The 23574-nt window shown below is 39.0% G+C and overlaps 2 protein-coding genes across 6 annotated transcripts in view; one reads left to right on the top strand and one right to left on the bottom strand.

Moving 5' to 3' along the window:
• The window catches only part of LOC115451934 (transcription elongation regulator 1), a 34892-nt gene extending 15043 nt beyond the window's left edge, over positions 1 to 19849 (top strand). For 3 of the 5 annotated variants that reach the window (XM_030180351.2, XM_037443674.1, XM_030180350.2), the window contains exons 15-21: positions 4881 to 5079; positions 5522 to 5646; positions 16002 to 16199; positions 17294 to 17416; positions 17958 to 18292; positions 18540 to 18672; positions 19760 to 19849. In XM_030180351.2, the coding sequence (XP_030036211.2) occupies positions 4881 to 5079; positions 5522 to 5646; positions 16002 to 16199; positions 17294 to 17416; positions 17958 to 18292; positions 18540 to 18669 (1110 nt within the window). In that variant the 3' untranslated portion in view covers positions 18670 to 18672; positions 19760 to 19849. Of the gene's footprint in view, positions 1 to 4880; positions 5080 to 5521; positions 5647 to 7959; positions 14973 to 16001; positions 16200 to 17293; positions 17417 to 17957; positions 18293 to 18539; positions 18673 to 19759 lie in introns of those variants that run through there. The other 2 variants (XM_030180353.2, XM_030180352.2) reach the window with 2 other exon arrangements.
• A 1252-nt stretch (positions 19850 to 21101) lies between these two features.
• On the bottom strand, positions 21102 to 23355 carry LOC115451944 (cytoplasmic dynein 2 intermediate chain 2). Its single transcript, XM_030180366.2, has 3 exons — positions 22077 to 23355; positions 21747 to 21940; positions 21102 to 21236 (listed from the first exon to the last, which is right to left on the bottom strand). The coding sequence occupies exons 1-3, from the start codon at positions 23283 to 23285 to the stop codon at positions 21137 to 21139; spliced, it is 1503 nt and encodes a 500-aa protein (XP_030036226.2). The 5' UTR covers positions 23286 to 23355; the 3' UTR covers positions 21102 to 21136.
• Between the last annotated feature and the right edge of the window lie 219 nt (positions 23356 to 23574).

The following is a 23574-nucleotide window of genomic DNA, read 5'->3' as shown; positions in this document are numbered from 1 at the left end:
TGGTCCGTAGCGTCGTGGCGGCGGCGCGGGCGGCGGCGGCGGCGCGGCGGCGTGCGCGGCGCGACTCGGCCGTGATCATTTGACGATACCCGCCGCGCAGCACCGGTGAATACACCTTTATACCACATACGCTACCTACGGGCACATGCCGGCCGATGGCTCAGGCGCTTGTTCCAAATGATTTCACTTGCTGTACACATTATTCAATTATAGGTAAATTGTAACTTAGACGAAAACGTTATGTACAGAAATAAAATAGTTTTTAAATTGAAATACATTTAAATTACAGTCGCATTGGTATCAATACTAGCGGTGCATATCGGAGTACACGTCGATTGAGGATTTAAAATGCTCAATTCCGTTTCAGGAATATTGGCAGTATATAAAATGATTTGATTTGATATAATGATTATCGTCAAATGGTCACACCGCACTGCCACAAAAATATATAAGGTTAGATATATACTTTAAGCAGAACAAAATTATATATAAAGTAACAAATACAAGAGAATTCTAACAATTCATTAAAGGAACGTTCAGAAACGCTGACCGTGCGTGGCGGTCTTTGAACTAGCTGAATTATTTTTAAAGCCCTGTGTAGCCAAAAGAGATTTACCACTAAGATTGAGTGCGTTTGCGCGTTGACATACTCGGAACGAACACCGCCGCGCACGCGCAGTGCTGGAACGCAGTTATATGAATTCAAATTGGGATAACATTTACCCAACGCCCCCCATAGCTTTGAGAAGCTAATGCATGTCTCTACAGTGGCGCACACTGGCCACGTCGCTTGAAAACATTCTGTTAGATTGTATAATTTAAAAACAGAAATCTATCTTTGGTGATGGGAAGACGAGAGTATTTCCTAAAGAAAAAAAGTCGAAGACAAACGGCCAAAAGACCTGTTAGGTGCTAATTAATCATATTTTTTTTCAGGTGTTTTTTTTTTGTGATTAAATGTGTCTGTTGTAAGACACCGCCCCAAGTTTGGGAACCATAGGCTTATAGTAGATAGAAGCCTAAATTCGATTCAATATTTTTATGACGTGTGCATGACTCAATAATAATGTTTTTATTCATATAAGAGTCGAAAAGGTCAAAAAAAATATTTATTTGAAGTATTAGATTAGTTAAAAGCCGTTTGAGTTGTGACGGGTTCGATTCCCGTCCATGATATTAAATCCTGTATGAGTACAAAGGCTTGATGCATTTTGCAGGCAATTTTGCGTAGATAGTTCAGGAAAATGGCACTTAACTGAAAAAAATAATCTAAGTAAAAATCTGTAGGAGAAATAATGTCGTAGATGGCAAAAAAATATATTGTTACCTGAAAACTGGTATAAAATTAGATGATTAGTCTTGCTTAATATGGGTAAATACTTAGCGGCGCTGTGGCTAACTTGATCACAACGTGACAAATGTTTGTCCTAGAATTTGTGTTGTGAGAGCGATACGTGGCTTCCACTATATACTTTGATATATATTGACCTAGGTGATGCAAACCCGAACAAAATATAATATGATTTTATATTTCTTGGATACCGTTTGCAATCTTTTCAGCTATCAAGCACCTACATTTCTCTTAAACTAATTTGAGGATACGTTGTGGGTTTTTGATCTAATACATATTGTGTAACTGTTTGTTATCACAAATGTAATAAATAGAAGCCTACTAAGCCGGCAGCAAGTAGACAGATCAATTAAACAAACCCTTATAAGCGAGCATTTCCAGTTTATTAAATGTACACTCTAAATCTTAGTGAGACACCTTTATCACGCACATTTATCTTTAGATGAATGAAGAACTATTCTCTGTTTCATCAAGCGCCAGTCGACAATGGACACTCTTATTTCATTGCTTGATAGTGGATAAAATGTCGAAGATCTGCAATGGCAGATGTGATAATTGCGTGGTATTATAGATGTTTATGCCTCTGCTGACCACTTATAACGATGATAATTTTGGCGAGAAATCTTAACTTAGATTTCGTTCTAAATCAAAAATTTTGACTCATTTTCCTGGACTAGCTGTGCTGTTTAGCGATAAGTCACTTCAAGATCACATTTTTGTTGTGATTTGAAGAAAATTTTGAATAATGTTAAAATGAATTTTGAGAAATACAAATGAATATTTAATGTAAAGACAAAGATTATAAAGAAATGAAATCAATCTTATGGGTGATTTTCAAGTTATAAAACTGGTACTGTTTTTTTGGGATCGAATGGAAATTATGACTTAATTTGTAAAGATGTAGTGTGGCAGTGTATACTTTGTAACCCATGAAAGATACAGCTCAATTTAAATATATCAGCCAATAAAAGTACTAAATTCACTGGCTATTGAGGGAACCATCCCCGTATGTTTCCTTGAATTTGGACTTGGAGCCGTCCACGAAACTCACGCTTATTTTACTTTTCCATTTTAGTGATTCTCCAGTTACCTGTAAACATAATTACTGCTCTACTTTTTTATCACTATTATATAATAGAAACCAGTTTCGATTGATCGTTATAAAATGTAGTCTCTGTTATGTTTATTCACAATTTTAGTTTGCCCTAATATTTAAAGCTTAACCGATGTCACAAGTAACGTCTTGTCGTCAAAGTAAGAAAGACACTACTAGTCTACTATTATACTAATGTATTTTCGGCCTTACCGCCTCATTATCATCTTCAACTCACGGCCGTTAGATCCAACATTTTATTTGCATATAAAAAAGATTTTGTGTACAACCGTAGTGAACGACGACTGCCTTGACCATTTCCCTTGTGAGCAATCTCATACTGAAGAAATATTTCCACTTATCAATGAATAATGGAATATCCGGGCATTTTGACTTAAACAGATCTGCGTATAATGGAAGCAGCATTCCATAATTGACCACTTACCACAAAACTATTGTTATGCTAATTTCACCTGTAAGGTTGGTTTTAATTCATACAGAAACTTTAAAAATATAAATAAATAGCAAAAAAAAAAATGATGTGCGGAAGCAAAAGTAACGTCAGATGTTAAAGCCAAAACGCCCCCAATATCGCATATTATTGAGAACCACTGCTACCACTACCTTTAGTGCGTTGGCTTCTGATATTTGTCAATGCATGTTCATAATCTTATAAAACATTAGTTTTCGGATGGTAATCATATATCCATTAGGATGGTAATGTATTTTTCGATATGAGGATAAAATTGGCATACTTTTGAAATGGCCACGCTGCACCTGATGGTAATAATGCTCGGTTGGATGTCGAACAATGAAAAACTACTTGGTCTATTAATATAAAAACTTGGCTATATGTGTATTTTATGAAATTAGATATAGAAAATGAACCGCGGGTTTGACTTACTGTGCCATGATACGACACAAGGCCTAGGTCTAAATAATCTATCTAATACATGGCTCTGCAGCGGCCTTATTTAAAAAATGGATGAAAATAAGAGCAAAGTTAATAAGTTAGCCAATATCAATATAATTGAAAAACAGTATCTTTCTCTTTCATTCCAAGCTAATGCTGAATTTTGTAACTTGTATGACTACTATATCTGTAGAATGTTAATGAGACGCATAAACTAATTAATGTTTCGTTTTTATTGTAAATATAAAAGTCATTTATATCAATGTAAGCAGTTTTGTGTGGAATTATATAAAGGCGATAAAGAAGGGGGCGTTGGAATGTTTGACATCCTTTGACAATCACTGTCTGACCAATTTTATAAATAAACTTTTCCTTCCGCACAACGATCAACTAATGCCAGCGTTCTCTTTCAGAATCTAATAAATTCTCTATTCCACAGGTTTTAATATGTTTTTAATGTTTTCAGCTGTTAATGTGGTATTTATTTCAGGTTCGCGGCGAGCGCTCGCTATGTGTAGGCGATGGTGTGTCTTGGTCGTTGGGTCCATTGGAGTTACTTTTATGCTATGCGAATTTTTATTCTTTTTTTAGGGAGAGAAATTTTTTCGTCCTGGTATCCCTAAATCCTTTCATCCTATGGGTCAACTCCCCTTATGAGATAATAAAGATTGAATTTGATGCTTAGGTTCAATATGATGCCTTATTGTGTTTGAATTTAGTATAGAATAACCTGTACAAACATAATTTGATTTATTTTTTACTTTTGTATTTTTCTGTCGGATATATTGAAGTTTACATGAGTTTTAATGCAAATAATTAATATACGTACTTAGTTTTATCGAAATATCATTGATAATAATTTAATTTAACATATAACTTTATCCCTGAAGGGTCGAAAAAGGCACAAATAGTGCACAAACACTTTGACAAATTTATATCCGTTCTGTTAGGCGATGGTAAAGATTTTCGCCACACTTGGAACAAATATCAATCGCGGTCGAATCAATTCCGTTATTTGATTGAAAATCAATAAATTACTATAAATAAGAATTACCAATTTCTTTATCTATATATAGTGCAGACTTCCTATATTTCTGAAGGAACATTCTCTATTTCCGTCTCACTAGTAGAGGAGGCCCGTGCCCAACAGTGGGACAGTATATATAATACAGGGCTGATATTATTATTATATCATTATTCTGTATTTTATTTGATGATAAATTAATTTTTATACAGATATAGCTAAAAATATTATAGACTTGCAACCAATGGTTGTAAACAGCAATATTTCATTTACCCTTATATAAGACCCCCCAGTGTCTTTCGCCCTTCCCCTACTCCCAAAAAACGCAACCACGTCGGTTAACAGTGCGAACATTACCACACGTGACCGCGCCCGTTGTCGCCGCGAGCCTCCAACGCCCAGCGACCAAGGCGCTCATCTCGCGTCCCCCTCCCCCAGCCTGCCGACACCACCCCCCACGCACCACTACCCAATTTAACCACATCTCTCTCCATTGTAGGTTAAGGCGGATTTCATAGGTCTGCTCAAAGAGAAGGGCATCGACCGGCACGCGCGCTGGGCCGACGCCAAGAAGAAGGTGGACAGCGAGGCGAGGTACAAGGCGGTGGAGACCAGCAGTCTGCGCGAGGACTACTTCAGGGAGTACTGCAAGCTGCTGAAGGAGGAACGGAAGAAAGACAAGGATGGCAAAGAGAAAGGTATGTGATGGTCTTCTGTGAGACTTTAGTATAAGATTTACAACTACATTGGAATATAGTCTAGTTTTGTCTGAATTACAAAAAACGAAATGAAATTATAAAGATATATATTTGTAATGTTTTCTATTGAAACTAACAAAAAAAAATAAACAAGATTTATCTGTCAATAAAGCTATGAAAATTGAACGTTGGATTACCTGATGGTAAACTATCACCACCATAAATACCAATAAAGTCAGAGAATTAGAGATGAGTAGACCGTATTGAAATGATAGACAGGGGAATTTGATTCCCGCTGTGAAATATATGTTGCCATAAATTCTCAGAATATATTTGTTTTGAATCTGAGTGAAGCAAATTTTGTATTTTCTTCGTAATCTATGGTATATCAATTATAAAAAAGCAATTTCCTTACTAAAACTTCTCTTTGCAACTCTTATAGAGCGCAGCTCAAGTAAGAAAGAGAAGAAAGAAAAAGATCGAGACAAGGACAAGGAGAAGGAGAAGGACAAAGACAAGGAGCGCGACAAGGACAGCAAGAAGGAGAAGAAGAAGGAAAAGGGAGAGGTAAGTGCCGCCCGACACTAAACATAACTATATTCTGATATCAAAGATATACATATAGTTATAGTGCTTAAAATAACGTCTTCCTGAATAACATTACATTGTCTTTCCTTGACATTTGACATAATATTGAAGCGTAATTACTGCACATTTTGAGAATCGTCATGTAACATATCATCCCGGATCCACATTCTTCAGGACGCGACGCTAGTCCAAGAGTGTTGAGCGCCCAGTTCGATGTCTGTTTTGACGCAAAGCGTCAGGCGATCCAGCCAACCAAACCCTTGCCGATTCTTAACCATACGTTTTTTGCACATAAATATTATATTTGTTAGTAAACAAAGCAGCAATCATAGTCACTTTCATCACATCCATTTTGTAGTAGACGTAGCGGCCGACTGAATAAAATAGAGTGTGATGGAGTAGCACTCGGGTACTCCGTTTACCGCGACTGGCACCTTGGCTTCCACGTGGCGTACTCGGGAGATTGTGGATCCAGGGTCAGAGTGACGAGCTCTGTCCAGTGCCATGTAGCGCTTTGCGATTCAAAGATCTGAGTGGTGTAGGTATACAGTCGTCAGCTGTGTAATCTCCAAATTGAAAAAAGAATGTAATAAAGGAGAGGAAAGAATTTTAATAATGATATATACGTAAAAAATACAAAGAATAAGGAAGGTACATACAAAGTATGTTAAAAATTAATTTCGCGCGTTTTGCATCGCGTTTTTAAGTCTTGCGTTTGATCGCTTTATGAATATTGGACGTTTTGCGTAACCGTACCAAAAAAAAGAAACAAATAATTCAGTATCCACGCATACACAGTGTGCAACTGGCGATAGCAATGTTGCATTCAGAGTGTCAGTCTCTGAACAGATCGGCATGAATTTGAGTATGGCTATGTTTCGTCAAGGAAAATTATTAGACCTGCATGGCAGTATAGCCCCTTGGTGCCTAGACAAATAATAAAAAAAGCGATAACACTAAACATCTGGCCACCAAAAACTATCTTCTTTATTCTTCTCGCTACTAATATTATTTTATAAGATTTTTGATTAACACATTTATGCCAAAGCGAATTTTATACTTTTTAAATACGAGCGAATCTGCCTCGGACACGATACATTGTGATTTTACCACATTCAGCCGGTTGCGATCTTTTGTGTCGCATTTGAATCAATAAAAAATGTGATTTTTTACTCAAGTGATTTGTGAAATGAAAAAACGCGGGCAATTCTGCCAGAAGGTTGTATGTTGTTTTGTTTTTAATGTTAACGCAAGGTAAGATATTTATTTTGTTTGAAGTAGAATGTCCACGTTGCGTTACCCTGGTCGAACCCTTATCCACGAGACTAAAATGTTTTTGATAGACAAAATTATAAGTTTCAGATTTAGTTCAAAATGTTAGTCAATGTAAACTTACTCAAAATATTGTTCGATAATTTCTTGCACTACAGTGCGATTAAAGGCTTGACGTCAAAGCCTTCAGACTATATAATATCCACAAAACTATACATAGATTTATATTTTATTTATGTTATACAGTTGGGTACAAAATTGAAACTCCGGTAGGACCGTTGCCGACTGTCATAATCTGCGGGCGGCACTGTGACCTTACAGAGATAGATGTAAATATCGACACTCGCAGAATGAGTAACTTGAAGTGTTGCTTTTGCAGTTTGTATTGTAATGGGGATCGTTGCCGGAGGTTAACGCAGCGACACGTGGAGCCAAACCGGCGCACCTACATCGGACGCGGGCTCGAGCATCGATATCGATAAATAATGTCGATAACAAAAACATTACGCATCACATTCCATTTGATATATTGAAAAATAAAAGTTTAGTGCAAAATATTTTTTGTTGTTTTGTCGATAGTGTCGATACTCGTGCCCGCTGTAGTTAGTCTAGCCCGCAGAATATGACACACGGCCTTAGGGAACTCGCCAATCCCAATTGATCAAAAGTATTATATCCGCACTCGCACTTGATATTATCGAAAAATTATATCGATGTTTGATTAAGCTGTCGATAAACGAATATCGACAGAATGCTGTGTGAAGGTGAAGGAATTATGAACTTGCACCTTACAAGAAGGGGTTACCAATGAGTTGTTTATTGTCGATAAGTGTATTTCAGACATATCGATATTCGATAAAATGCATCCGTCGGCGCATCTACGTTGAATGCGATATTTTATAACTTAAGCTAAGGCCGTGTACTGTCAATCGAAGGCTGCCAACGTGTCCGATGCAGGTTCGCTAAAACATCGAGTTACCTTTTATCTCGCGTTTATAATGTTCAATGTTCGATTCTCAGAAACAATCCGATCAGTCGACAGAAGACGAGCCGAAGCAGCCGACACCGCCGCCCGACCAGTGGGCGGAGATCCTCGGCATTCCTGGCGAAGAAGGAGGCAAGGCCAACCCTAAGAGGACGTCCAAGAAAGTCCCACAAACGTCGCCTGCCAAATCGGACAAGTCAAAATCAACGACGCCCGAGCAAGAAGTCATCTCCCCCAAACAACTTCGGTCGTCGAAAAAGGAGCAACCGACACCCGAGAAACCGGAGAAAACAGTAATAAAATCCCCGCCCAAAAAGCGGAAATTGGAGGAGTTCAAATCGCCAGAAGTGGAAGACAAGAAAAAGAAGCCTGTTGAAAAGAAAAAGAATGCAGAGAAAACAGAGAAAACGGAGAAGAGGAAACGGAAGAAGAGCGAGAAAGAATAGTGTTTGTTGTACGTTTTTTGTAAACGGTGATCGAGACAATTTGTGCGTGCTAGTTCGGAAGAGGCTGACGAGGACTGAGTTATTTGTTACACGTTGAGTTGTCTGGCGGGGGAGGGGCGGGGGAGCGTGCACTCCTCACTGCACTTATTAACTGGTGTTTCGCAATGCCTTCTGCACTATGATTTTATAATAACATTTTAAGATTCAACAAAAAGACGATCTTATTTATATTCAATTAAATAAGTCATCACGATCTAAAATTATTCTAAATTTTAAATTGGGTCACAAAAGACCCGGTTGTATCGCGGCCCACGCCCGCCCCCCATTACGCTTGTCTCACACATACAGGCGGACGAACTGGAGGTTGTAGTGCATCCGAGCTTAAGCATCACACAGACAGTAGACCGTTACAATAAAGCGAAATTATTGGACTATTTTCATGTACACCATGAAGTGATTTATTTAATAACTCAAAATACATATAACCGACTACGAACAGTGCGTGTATATATAAGATTGTAAATTATATTCGGTCTTGGAGGTGGCACTGCGTTGCCACGGTGATGTGGTGCAAAAATGACCCGGAATTCGATGACAGTGACTATTATGTTTGGGTCAGTTTTGACCCGGTTAGTAATTGACACGCTATGGTTCTGGTAATCGTGTTTAGTGGAAGTAAAACTTGTGTATATAACGTTAGGGTCGAATTCTCTGAAAAATATATTTTGAAAAGCTTTAAAATGAGATCGAATTGAAAAGCTTTGCCACCTTTGGGGATAATTACATAGTGTAACTTAGCTTTATTGTATATTTAAGTAAATATAAGTATTATTATTAAGGTGCGTTTTTATTTAAAGAGTACGAAGACGTATCGATAAAACTTCATGCTCTATTTTTTATAAAAATCTGGTTACCTCCGAAACGGAACATAGTGCGTATATAATTTGCAAGGAAATATTCGATTAGAATTAACTGGCAGTATGGAATGCTACGGAATTGTTCCTGTCCACTATAGCGGGGTGATATGCGCGAGAGCTTAGAATATTGTCAACCAATATTGCGCAATAGATGTCTGCTGGCCCAGTTTGGTATAACGATTCGGCCAGACAAGCAATGCATTGTGTTCAATTCTATTGGTTGATGATTCAGAATGACTCGTAGCTGAACACCGCTTTGGTTGACATACTATGGTGAGGTACCCGATTCAATGACAAAACTTAAACGTATCGACGAAAAATATTGAATATGTCGACACAAAACTATGCCAAACTAAATGGAATAATTGTCAGTACAGAAATTACTCAGTTGTTCTATTTGGTCTCAAACGGGACAGTATGGTCTCGGAGGCTTGGCTTAAAGCAGAAACCACTGTCGTATTGACACGTTTCAAACTGTAATGCAAGTGTGGCCACAAATCAACTCACACCCAGGTTTTTTGGGTACCAACGCGAAAGATTTTTTTAAACAAATAGCTATGAATTATTTAATTTAACGCTCGTGACGTACATATACGTCAGAGTTAATAAAATTATTACCAAACATAAGTAATATGTGAGTTGATGGATGCATTTATTTCATATAATATATTTTCGCGCATGCACTAAGGAAGGTGTATGAACGTTATGGCTAAAATCAAATATAGCGAGGCGAATTTCGCGTAGCTATTCGTCTGCATCTCACTTAGCGATGATGAATTTATTCAAAGCAATTTTGTATGACGTGTATACACGTTAGAGACGCACCAATAGTAAATGAAATAAGCGTTCAAAAATATCACCACAGTTCGCGCAATCAAATGATTAAACTATAGTTTTCAATCAAAAAAAGCACTTAATTCAATAGTCTTGTGGAATTTTCATTTTACGTCGCAAACTTGCGCATGCGCATCAGCAATATCACCGACATTATGTAGATGAAAAATGACACGATACACGAACTTGGTGATCGTTTATGTTTGCTGTTGACGTTTTGTTTATCAATTTTAACTCTTTCAGTCGACGAGAGTTTTATAGTACGTAACTAACTAATTGCCAAATTTCTTGTGGTTGGACAACTTAGCATTAGCCAATTATTTTATATTACAATAACCTTTTTTCATCTTATTTTGGCTTAAAGAAGCCGTAAAGAGTGTAGAACGTAATTTGCCGTCACAAAACGTGCAATTTGGATGTGAAATCCTACGATGCATCTGACGTTATGAAACGTCGCGAGAGGTTCACGTCGACTGAAAGCTTTTCCGCGTGCGTCATGCTAGCGGCCAGTAACTAATTGGTGTTAAATGTTGATCAATGTGCCGGTATATGTTGTCTGTTGTAGTCTGCCGCTGGCTAATCGTAGAAACTGGCTTATGGACACACGCTCCGACAAATCGGTACGATTTTTATCGTACGATTTAGCTGTGCCAATTTTGGTAATTTGCAATTGAAAATATCAATTTAATAAAATGTCGAGTAATTATGTGTTGGTTTCTAAGATTCGTCACCGACGTTTCCATTAATCATTATCGGATTGTGTGTGTAAATATTTCTATAGATGTGTAATATTGAGTTAATTTTTCGCTCGCGTACATTGAATTGTATACGCGACGTTATCACACGTTGTTAGATAGTTACAAGACGGGGTTTCAACAGCTTTTTATCGTTTTAACATTTGCATTTGGGGAAAAAAATACTGATATTTGTTTATTCCATATTTAAGACACGTGTTTTTTTCTGACTAATTTTAATTTTCCAGTGCTGCATGCAAGTATTTATTATATTAGGGGTATTTTGTGGTTCACGACGTTAATCTCTGATAATATGTGTTGACCGTTTATTAACTTTGATTGTCAGCCCACAACACAGTGCCCTTGTAGATGAGTTGTATTTCAAAGATCAGATTCCCATACAGGAACCAGAGTTTAATTTCATTATATTACATATGACATTCTGGACCTTTCAAAACCGTCTGATCAGTAAATATAATATAAACAGACCGCTCGAGTCCTTCGTTGTATATAGATCCGGCTTCAAACACGGAGACATAATTGTATCAACTGACGAGAAGTGACCACCTTACGTCAGTCGACACTATCTGGAGCTAGTCTGCTTACCGTCAGATGCAGTAGGGTAACTACTGGGCCTGTATGAAAAAAAAATTATCTAAATTGACGAATTTGAATGGCACCATTATCTTCCAATTCTTTAAATTTCATCAACATATAGCCTGTTGGTAGCTATTATTCAAGTACGCTCCCTTCTTTCTTTGCCTTTTTTCAGTATTAAATAGTTAACAAACGGCCTCGCGTTGTACAGGAGATACTGGAGGCCTAGAACGGGGCAGTGACTAACTTCACGCCGGTCATAAAGTTCGGTGTTAATTTTGCGTGGGTTTCATAATTGTTTAGTTTTTGCAACAGATATCCGTTACTTGTTAGTATTTAATGTTAGAGATAAATGAAACAGCAGCCCTCCTCTTATTAAAGATTTGGATAGTTGGATCGAGTTCATGATATTGCTATTTATTTATTTAAGATACTATGGATAGATTAAATTGTAATTATCCTACCCATAGACAATTGCCAGTCTTCGTGACAATTAATAATTTCAGTATAAAAGTCTTAATGTACTTGTATTGTGTGTGATACTCAAATATTTGTTTCGGGTATGTGTTTCATTGAACACACACACATATTAAAAACAGAGGGAGTAGGCAGAGATGCATCTAGAGCACTCGATTTTGTTTATTCCGTTCCATGATTTGGGAGGGGGCGAGCCTATCGCCATATAAGCCATAAATTAATTACAAATTTCTCTTAATTCACTCTCAACACAGTATTTTAGTGTAGGCTAGCATTGTGTTGGTTATTTTTATTAGAATCTCTGATGCAGGATACAGAGGACTGCTGTAAAACGTAACTTTTAAGTCGGACAGCTGTTTTAGTTTTGATATGCATACATATGTTAATATTTGTGTATATACGTAGTTAACTTCGCGAGGTGGACGACCGCGGCTTACTATCGCATATCCTGCATTATCACTGGCGTCGTAAATACCTGTACCTTATTCGGAGCTGGTAATTACAGCGAATATAGTATGGGTTGAGGTATCGCTGCATTTTTACTGACTTTAATGACGTTTTTTGCCGCCTTTTTCACACTTCTACTGGCTATAGATAGGTAATAGGGTATTTGACTTATTTTTATTTAAAACTTTTATTACATATTTACGTCGTATAAATTATAAAACAGAAGAAATCATTGAAATGTGGTGAAAAATCTACAAGTTATAAGCCATTGAAATGGGTAGTAGGGGTGAGTGTCAAAAAGGGGTGAGTGTCAGCTGGAATTACGAGAAATATTAATTAATTATCACGCATTGGCGTGCAATAGAGAGAGACGGAGCGATATCCCCACTCTACGCCCACTGCTGCGCGTAGCAATATTTGAAATATGAATTACTGCTTCATTTCTTATCCAGTTTTAATACTGTTTTAACACAAGGATTTCACATTTTTAAAAATTCACAAAATTAAGCAACAAATACCCTATAATTTTTTTTACGCCGAATAATTTTATGCCATATTATGACCGCCTATTGCACTTTCTACGTTGACCATTTTCAAAATAAGGTTCGTCTTCGAAATTATTACCATTGCTTGTATTATTTTTTGGCGCATATAATTTTGTTTCTGATTTCCTAGTCCAGCGCAAATAATGTATAATATAATATAGAACATTTAGTTCATTTGGTCAAAATCTATTACTGTCAGGTTTATTTTTGGATATATAATTACGTCAGACTGTAGTTCATTTTGGTCAGATTATTCCGTCATTCGTGAATTTTAGTTAGTTTTGTCAGAATTGTGTCAGATTTCTGTGACTTTGCCTGATTCTTCATAAGTGAATTAAAATTGTTGAACTAATAGACTACAATCAGCTCAATAATTGTATAGGGACTTGTAGAAACCACAGTGAAAAGAAATCTGACAAATTTAACCCACGGTATCAGAAAATTTGATCAAAAAGAACTGCACTTAATTCTGTATAAGGTAATTGTATTTAAAAGTAAATAAAATCTGACATAAATAGATCTGACACAAATGGTCTCAATAGAGTACGTTTAATAATATTTATAATACTATGTCCGCTAGCATGACGCACACGAATATATTCTGTAGCGTTTTAGTGTCAGAAATGGACGTAAAATATTTTATTTTTGTTTTTATTCTGAAATTTCGACACAAGGTAGCAGATTTTAATGCCAATGGGTACGCGTAAATATTGATCTTGGTGGATAAGTCAGACCGCTAGTGCCAAAATTAGTGAAATAAATGTAAACGCAAGATTTTGTCTTTTTATTATTAAAAAAAACTATTTTTTTTTCGTTTCTTTCTTATGAAATATAATTCGTTCTTTCAATTTTAAAAATACATATTTGAATGGTAATGGATACAATTTTCTTACATTCATGTATTTTGTTATGAATTTTAGGTTGGGAATTAAAAAATAACTTATTCCTGTGAAAACAAGGTCCAATAAAATATATTTATATCAAATTTTCGTTAATTTCTGGTCGGTACGATGTAATTGGTACGTCACATGTATTTTTTTTTGGTGTTTCCAATGTTATGTTTAGTTTTATAAAATTTCTTTTGTTTTAACGAACGTCAATATACGTCGTTGAATATTATCAACATCCTTTGTAGTTATATAAAGTGCCTTTTAACGGGTGGACGTCAATATACGTCGTACAGAGTAACATCAAATATCGCAAGCAATAAATAATATCAAATCAAATTCAATTAGATTTCACTTCGAAATTGGGCAACTTTCCAGCGTTTTTTTTTTTTATTTTACAATTAGAAATTGAAATAAATACAAAGCTATAGAAGAATACCAAAATGTGTTTATGATTATTCAAAGATTTTTTAAAAATGTTATAAGTCTGGACAGTTTAATTATAAAGGTTCATTTTATAATTTTGATTGCTGAAAACGTAAGGAGTTTTTGAATTTGGCATTACAAATCTCGCTGCCTGTTGTCACAATGAATTGTAGTATTGTTTGATACTGCCAAAATGTATTCTATATTATTTATACAAAAGTAAAATGTTATTTGAATAAGTGATATGGTCCTGTGGGAACGCAATGTTAAGACAGAAGTCCTGTATTTGCTTCTCAAGCAGCTTCCAAGTTTAACAGTACGTGTATCTATTATTTAAACTGTGAACGTAAACATTGTTTCTCAGTTTCTCTCTGAAGTGCGACATCAGCTGAGACGCTGTCAAACAAAAATTCGTTCAGTAGATTTTGAGAAAATCGATCACATACAGACAGACAGCTTTTGGGGACTTTGTACATACAATCAGTTTTCAGATTATGTTCCCACAAGATCAGGACTCGGTCCCGTTTCAATCTAAATATTTATTTCATACACATTTTGTTATTGTAATGAATTTAATGAAATCATGGTTTATACAATATGTTCATTTTTGATTCTAAAACGTGTTATCGTTGAAAAGTACAGCGAAAGTACTTTATTGTAAATACATTTTAAAACATTTATTATTATTGAATGTAATGATTTGATTTGTACTAATTGTGAATAAAAACTCTTACCGTATTGTGTTTTTATGACAATTGATGGTGGATGACGTCATTTATAAAGGTGCTGCGAAAATATTATACACTATAATGAACAGTTTGAGTAGTTATTTTCGGATAGAGAGTAAATAAACAACCTTCCGATATTTTTACCATTCAAAAAATGATTGTGTTTTAGTAACTTTATTACACGTTCATTCCAAGAACTCGGCAAGGTCTATTGCAAACAATGTAAATCGCTTGCAACCAATTTTCTAATAGCATTTTTAAATTTCTAAAGGCCTCTCAATGACCCCTATTTACACCCCTCCCCGCACCCTCTCTTTTCGCCTCGTCAAGCGACTAATATGTTTTTTCCTATATGTATGTCGACGCAGCTACATTATTGTGCGATGAGAAACCCAGGTAAATAATTCGCGAATCCAATTTATTTAAACAAAAAACGGAACATAATTGAACACACTAGCATTAGCCACCATCGCACAACAACATATAGTACATCACAATATCAGTTGGTATGGATTGAGGAAAGCACATCATTGTGGCCGTCGTCATAGTACGTTATATCCCTTCCTTCGTTGAACAAGTATAGTTATTGTTGTATTAGCATAAAAAGTGGGCTCAGTAAAGTACAGTGAAGACTCGGTTATCCGGTCCTCAGTTACACGGATTCACGATTATCAGGATTCCCAACCGCAGGCCGCGACGGGATGAAACTTTGTATGTAACTCAAGAATTTCTTAAGGAATTTTGTTTTTTTTTCACTAATAAAGAACTACACTACCCTGAAGTGCTATAGGCTACTTTTTTATCCCTTGAATGGCCATGCGTGCGGAACCGCGAGGAACTGTAGTTAATAATTATTTATATGTAAAAAGAATATTTTTTTAAATAAATTCAATTAGTCCGGGTTAATTGAGTCTTTATTGAAACACCCTTCTGACATTTTAACAAAATTAATCGCATTAAACTATAAAGACGTCATAGTACGTCGGTCAACAACCCAGTTGGTCGTACGTATACGTGCAATAAAATCACCGTCCACCAGAAGGTACAGCCGATGGAGACGACGGAGGCGGAGGAGGGCGAGGCGGGCTGCGAGGAGGAGGCGGCGGCGCGCGAGCGGGAGGCGCGTGCGCAGGCCTCCATCAAGGAGCGCGAGCGGGAGGTGCAGAAGGCGCTCGCCAACAGTCTGCGCGACAGGGAGAAGGAGCGCGAGTACCACAAGCGGGACGAGGCTGTGCAGGTGACCATCTACCATCACCGTATACTTACCATACTTACTTAGGAGACCTTTTTTTTTTTTTTTTTGTTTCGCGGAGAAAGTGCCTTATTACTACCGCCCAGCCTTCGTGGGGGGCGACTGAGCGGTTATGCTGGGGTAACCGTGCCTTACGGCCCGGCGTTGAGCCGCCCGGATTTGATGGTGACCTTCAGGCGACCGCCGGGCCGAGTCCCTAACCCTATATACAACTTAACCTATGCACGGCCTACCAGCTAAAACTCCGCGGTGGCCCTCTTCGGCGCATTAGGGACGGCTGCGGGCTTCCTCTGACGTTTAAGTGTCTAGTCTGCGACCGCAGCCGCCCCTGCGCGGTGCCGCCTTACGGCCCGTCTCCTATAGGGGGGGGGGGGGGGGCTCAGAAGCCCCCGCGCACCGAAGGACGCCCTCGGCGTCTACGGCAGCGTGAGGCCAACTACACACTGCCGTCCATCCCGGGGGTCAACCGACAAATGTGCAGAGATGCACAGAAATGCACTAGGGCGGACAGCCCCCTGCTGCCCGCCGACGACCCCCTTCGTGGCCCCTGTTAGTCGCCTCTTACGACAGGCAGGGGATACCGTGGTGGAATTCTCCAAACGCCCCCATTCCACAGGGCGGTACTTAGGAGACCTGATTAGGAGAATACAAAATCTGCTTTTATTACTTCACTTTTGCTTTAGCATATTAAAGTCAACGTTGTAAGTTAAATAAATCAGTTCCATATTTTACTACAGTATCGCGAGGATTTTGATTTTCCTGGTCGGGCTTACTACCCACTGAGATGGTTTAGGTCTCTAGCAAGTTAAGCTAGTATTGTTTGGCAGACTTCATACACCTTTAATTATTTTTTGGGAGTTCTCAGGCGTGTTGGTTTCTTCAGAACTATTCCCGTCACTATACAAACGGTTGACTATAATTGATATGCAATGCACACATAACTTCGAAATGTTAGGAAGTATGTGCCATGTCTTGAATGTCGAAGTATAGTCAGGCAAATTTCCATCGACATTAGGAAAAGCCTTATTGGTTGAAAGAGTCTACTTGATCTCGTAATGTGAGGTAATGTGTTTGTTCAGCATTTCAACGCGCTGCTTGCGGACCTGGTGCGCAACCCGGACCTGACCTGGCGAGAGGCCAAAAAGCAACTGAAAAAGGACCACCGGTACAGCCTCGCCGAACTGCTGTCCAAGGATGACAAGGTCTGGACTAAGATCCTAAGATTACCTCTTTATTTATGCACATTCCCTCTCCCTCACACTCACACACATACAAACACAAAGAGTATCATTAAACATTTATAGAAGTATTTTTTTTACGTCTAATTATAATAATTATATGCCATTGTAAAACTGTGGGCTATCACATGGTTTTATACGTTAAATATCTAGTCTCTCAGATATTTTATTTTAGTGTATTATATTTAAATTTAGTTCGGTTTATGGAGGTTTATTTTAGCTTTATGTTGGAATTTTTAGTCTATGATTTTTGTATAAAGAAATATATTTTTTTCCAATAAATTATTTTTTCCCATCGTCCTATTTTGAGCACGCAAAGTATACATTTAATTTTTTTTTTTTGTTTGAGTAAATTTCGAACGTTATCCTGATATATATATTTTAATGTTTTTAGAATTAATTATAGTAAATTTTAGGATGTATTTAAAATCAAAACATGCTCAACTATTTCATCGTTTGGTGGAGAACGATCAGTTTGTACAGTAACGGTACGGTCCGGCGGCAGGAGCGGCTGTTCGGGCAGCACACGTCGGCGCTGGCGAGCAAGCGGCGCGACAAGCTGCGCGCGCTGCTCGGCGAGCTGGGCGTGGCGAGCACGCAGGCCTGGCGCCACGTGCGCGCGCTGCTCGCCGCCGACCCCGCCGCGCCCGTCTACTGCAGCGCCGCGCAGATGGAGCGCGAGTTCCGCGACTACCAGCGCGACCGCCAGAGCGCCGCCAAGACCGCGCTGCGCCAGCTGCTGCAGGAGACGCGCTCCATCTCGCACAAGACGCTCGCCGCCGTGCGCGCCAACGCCGCCGCCGAGCAGCAGGTCCACGACGCGCTCAAACACGACGCCAGGTGAAGGCATACCTCACAACTTCTCCGTCATAATTTCGAAAGTATTTAAGTCGACTAACCCACACTAGACCAGCGTGGTGGACTGAGGCCACTACATAATGAATAGCAATACTCTAGACATCTTTGAATCATAAAATAATAATACCTCATTTTCTACCCTAAATTCAAGAGGCTCGTAGATCCTCCTAGCTACATTTTCACATGGCTAATGGTGAATAGTTTTTGTATTAACGCTTCCGTTTTACAGGTACCTGGCGCTGGATCACATCCCGGAGGAGCGGCAGCAGATGATCATGGGCTACCTAGAGGAGCTGGAGAAGAAGGGACCGCCGCCCCCGCCCACCGCCACAGAGCCCACGCGGAGATCCAAACAGTGACAGGTTGACACTTTATACACTTGAATGTTAAATAAGTTAACCGATGATAGTGGAAAACCGGTCTAATGCTATAGGTCATTTCATCCAGGAAGACGCGCACCACCAATTTTTGAGCGGGAGTGTGCGGGGGAAGGGGACTGATCCGAACACTTTTCCTGACGCTATACATAATAATGTGTGTGTGCAGTGTGCACTCAAGCTGCTCACGCGCACTTTAAGCGATTAGGAAAAGTAAGTGGAGCGCGTCTTCGGCAATGAAATAATCTATAACTTTAGATAAGGAAGTTCTTAAACATTATATTGCGGCTATATGTGAATACATACACGCAATTTGTACAATCGTTAAAATTTGCAAAAGTCAGTCGTTTATTCGGTGATAATCTCTTGCGCAAGTCGAATGCAAGTTTTCTTGCTATTCTAACATATTCACAAACAATACTTAGCAAGTACAGGACGATGCTATAAAAAGAGTCTGTCATTCAGTGTTTCGGCATGGCAGCTTTCGTATTGAGTAGGTAAAGATAGAACGGGGCATTGTGATTGGCTGTTTTGTTATTTTAATTGGCTGTGAAGTAAACAAAACTAAAGAAATCTATAAAGTGCCATCACTATGCGTGAGGGCGCACTGTGCGTCATCAAAGTATTGTTTGTGGGTACAACTGTGGCGAAAGGTGAACCCGATACAACTTATAGGTACTAAAAAATGTGCATAAATCCACAAATCGTTCTAATGATAATTACCTATACACTATACATATTATAAAACAGTCCCCTTTTCTATCTGTCTGTTTCTCAAAATCTACTGAACGGATTTATATGAATTTTGGTATGGAGATAGTTTAAAATCCTGGGAAGGTTAAATAGGTACTTTATATCCCGAGAAAATATATAGCGGGACTTTTATCCCGGAAAGCTTCACGCAGCCGAAGGCGTGAGCAAAAGCTAGTATTTTTTTTAATCATAAAAGGGAAGCCGGGAGTAATCGGATTAAATGGACGTTTGGTCACTGGATTTGTGTACTACACAGGTGTACTATTTATAATATAAGTGAAATATGCCCTTTGTTTAAATATAATGTGTTTTGTTGCAGTGAGCCAGGCGCCGCGGCGTCCGCTGTACACTGATCCTTGTGAATACACGTAGCTGATAATTACTGAGTAAATTACATGAATTAAGGAGATCACTTGTTTTATTCAACGTCCATTTATATTTTTACAAGCCACTGGTGTTAAACATGTAATTAAATTATTTAATTATAAAAGATTAATAAATTTTTTTTTGAATGTTATTTTTTACATTTTTATATACAATCTAAAACATATTACAAAATGAATCGTCTCCGTAGCGAGGCTCAAGGCCCAAGACACCGTTAGGAATTCAAAGTGAGGAATCTCTTCACAGCGCGTGTCGTGTCCAGCAATACTGCCTTCTGCATCTGACTTTAAACTTAATGGTCAAGTGAGAGCTTCTGTAGATGTACAAAATCAGTATAATTAGATAAAGCTGAAGAGTTTGTTTGTTTGAATGCGCTAATCTCTGGAATTACTGGTTCGAAATTAAAAAATATTTTAGTGTTGGATAGGCAATTTATAGAGGAAGGCTATACATTATATTTAATAGGAGCGGGGAGCATCAACGAAAAGTGTTTCAAAAAATGGGAAAATGTCCTTTCGGGAGCTTTCTTACGTAAACGTTCTAAAAAAGATAAAACAAAGTCCCCCGCCCCATCTGTCTGCCTCCCTGAACGCGACAGATTCAAACTATCCGACTCATTTCGATGAAATTTACTATGGTTATAGTTTCGAATCTGAGGTTTCGAAATCTTGGAAAGGACATAGACTACTTTCTATCCCGGGGAAATATATATCGAGGCTTTTATCCCTCTCTCACGCAGGTGAAGCCACGAACAAAAGCTAGTGTATGATATTTATATGTGGCCCAGAGGAGCAACGACGAATTCATTTTTATACCGTTGCCAACATTTACCGCTCAGGTATGTACTAAAAATAATCATCATCATCATCATCATCATATCAGCCACAGGAAGTCCACTGCTGAACATAGGCCTCCCCCAAGGATCTCCACGTCGACCTGTTGGAAGCGGCCTGCATCCAGCGACTTCCTGCGACCCTAGCCAGGTCGTCCGTCCACCTTGTAGGCGGGCGTCCGACCTTTCGTTTGCCTGTACGTGGCCTCCACTCTAGAACCTTTCGACCCCAACTAAAAATAATATTTATTTTTAAAAACAATACGCTCACCCATTATTTGACTAGGTATAAAGCCGCAAAGTCGTAACTACATTTATTTGTGACGATAATTTCAACCATTAATCGTTACTGTGGCCACAGCCAAAAAATTCAAAAGTTAATTGCAGATAAAAAATATGTCTCGAAAACGTAATAGGTTTGTAATACCAAAAAGAAAACCTAAAATACCAAAAATAAGTTTATTCGTCGTAAAGTAACATCTAGAAGTCCAACTCGTCAGCAGCAAGCTTGATGCGACGCGCGGGCAGCTCCCACACGCGCACGCGCCCTTCGCAATCACCGGCTGCGATGCGACACCACCTGGAAGACATTAATTTTCGGACTAAAACAAATTGCTGGATCACTATTACAATGCTCTACCATGTTTGATATACAAATTAAATGATATATGTTATTCTATGCCTTTTTCAGTGAAAACTTCCAATAATCCCGAAATATAAATCAATAGGGAACCATGTATTATTGTCTGTACTAATTAAAACTAACATGAAACTTTTAAATCTCATTTTTGCAATATAAATAAAGATTTACATAAGGTCATGCAATAATGAGCTAGAGCAATATTACTTTTATTCTTTTACTATATTTACAGACGGTGAGTTAGATTTAAGGAGCTGTTAGAAAATCAATTCATAAATGTTTCCTATGCTGATGCTGAGTCGTAATTACACAATTTCTGCTTCGCAAATGTACGTAGTGTAAATATACTGCTTCACCAAAGTACTTTACTTAGGTCCTTCTTGTGAAATAAATAAAAAAATACACAGATTCTGTTATAAAAAATGTCACAGGGCCCGTAATTGATCTCACCCGCTCTGGTTGATGGCAATCGCGGTGATTTTGTGGTCGCTGTCCCACGTCAGCCCCTCCACCTTGACGGGGCTGCCGCTACGCACGTTGTACAGCCGCAGTGGGCCGCCGCGGCCACTCACACCCACCGCCACCACCGATGGATTGTGGGGCAGCCACGCCATGCACGATATCGACACGTCCAGGCATAACACCTGGAAGCCGTTGTTTCGAATTATCATAAATGCATATCAGTAATTAAAGGATAAGTTCCATCCAGTTTAAATTCCATCACAGAGCTCAGGAATAAGTAATCTTATCAACAAACTAGGGTACTAAATAAAGTCTTACCTTCAATGGTGCCGTTTGGTTGATGTCGTAAACTTTCAACTCTGAATCAATGGAAACCGAGGCAAAGATACCCGGCTTTTGTAAACTAAATGCGACAGCCATCACACAGGTGGAGTGGCCGTCCAGCACCTCGTACACAGGGTCCGTCGCTTCACCCACCTTCTGTCCCCCCTTAATCTTACACAAGAACAGGCTTCCGGTCTTCGTTCCAACCACAAACACGTCATCAGGCACTTTTTCGCCAGAAGGTCTTAGTGGATAAGTCTTGATGAAGTCAAAGCAGGTAATATCTGGCGCCACAGTCTTCCGCGCACTGTTCACTGCATAAGACTCCACTATCTCGAATATCTTCAGGTTCGCGTTGACGCGCCACGCGTTCAGAGAGCCGTCGCTCGCGGAAGACAAGAGTATTTGATCTGAAGCGACTCTGCGCTTGCCGGTGTTTGTAATTTGGATAGTCAGGAATATGTTGGCGAGCGGTGCGTCGGCCCACATTAGCGCGGAGACGCGTTTGGCGCCATGGCAGTCCGCGGGTGAAGTCAACTGCATGTCCTCCTCGGAATTCCTCAGGTTGCACAACACTACCTCTCCCGAGGCAGTTCCGTATGCCAACAGAGCAGCGATAGACGGATGGTATTTGACGACGGAGACGCAGCTCTTCTCGGATATGTCGCAACTGTGCGCAAACTTCTCCCCGGCCGAAGGTTTCATGGTATAAATTCTGATCATGCCATCATCAGTGCACCAGAACTGGTGTTGCGTTTTGCCGATAGAAACAGCCAGTGAATTGCCAGCACTACTCCACGACAGGTCCAGCACAGACGTGGGCTGATCACCGCCAGCTCCTCTCAAATCGGAAACCATCAATTCTTGCACCATTTTGGCAGTGAGAGCGTCCTCTTCATCCGAGTCTGAGGAGTTGTACAAAACGTCGCGGCTGGTCTGGTCGAGCTGCTCGAGCATGCCGGGGACCACCTTTCGCAAGAATTCATTCAGACCTGGAGGAGGGTACTCCTTTAAGACGTCATCTTGTGCCACTAGGTCCTCAGGGGTGGCAGTGGAGCCGCAGTCAGCATACATCGCCGTCTGGGTGCTGACCCCCGACTCTCCGTAGTCTGTCTGCGTGGAGGCCGTGACTTCAGGCCGCGACTCCTGACTTATTGAGTCGAAGCCTATAGCTTCGCTATCATAACCGCTCAGGTTGGACATTTTTCCTCGATTGTTTGCATAGATTGTTTGTTTACGCTTTTGTTTGTTGTCATGACGACCGCGTTTTATTTCTCCTTTCGGCCAGGAATGCTAATCTGTAAAAAGCTTAAAGAATTGGTTAAATTCTCCAAGGCCTAAAAGTAAAGGTACAGTTAGCCACAAAAGTAATTAAACATATTTAAAATACTGTAATGACTGTGCATAAAATTGAAGCAGATAGTCAAGTAATTCAAGCTAATTCATAACTAATAAGTAATACATATATATTATTTCATAAATAGCCTAATTG

The sequence above is a fragment of the Manduca sexta genome, chromosome 26, assembly GCF_014839805.1.
Source record: "Manduca sexta isolate Smith_Timp_Sample1 chromosome 26, JHU_Msex_v1.0, whole genome shotgun sequence".
Classification (NCBI taxonomy): domain Eukaryota; kingdom Metazoa; phylum Arthropoda; class Insecta; order Lepidoptera; family Sphingidae; genus Manduca; species Manduca sexta.
The sequence above is the reverse complement of the archived record's forward strand: the minus strand, read 5'-3'. Positions and strand labels throughout refer to the sequence as shown.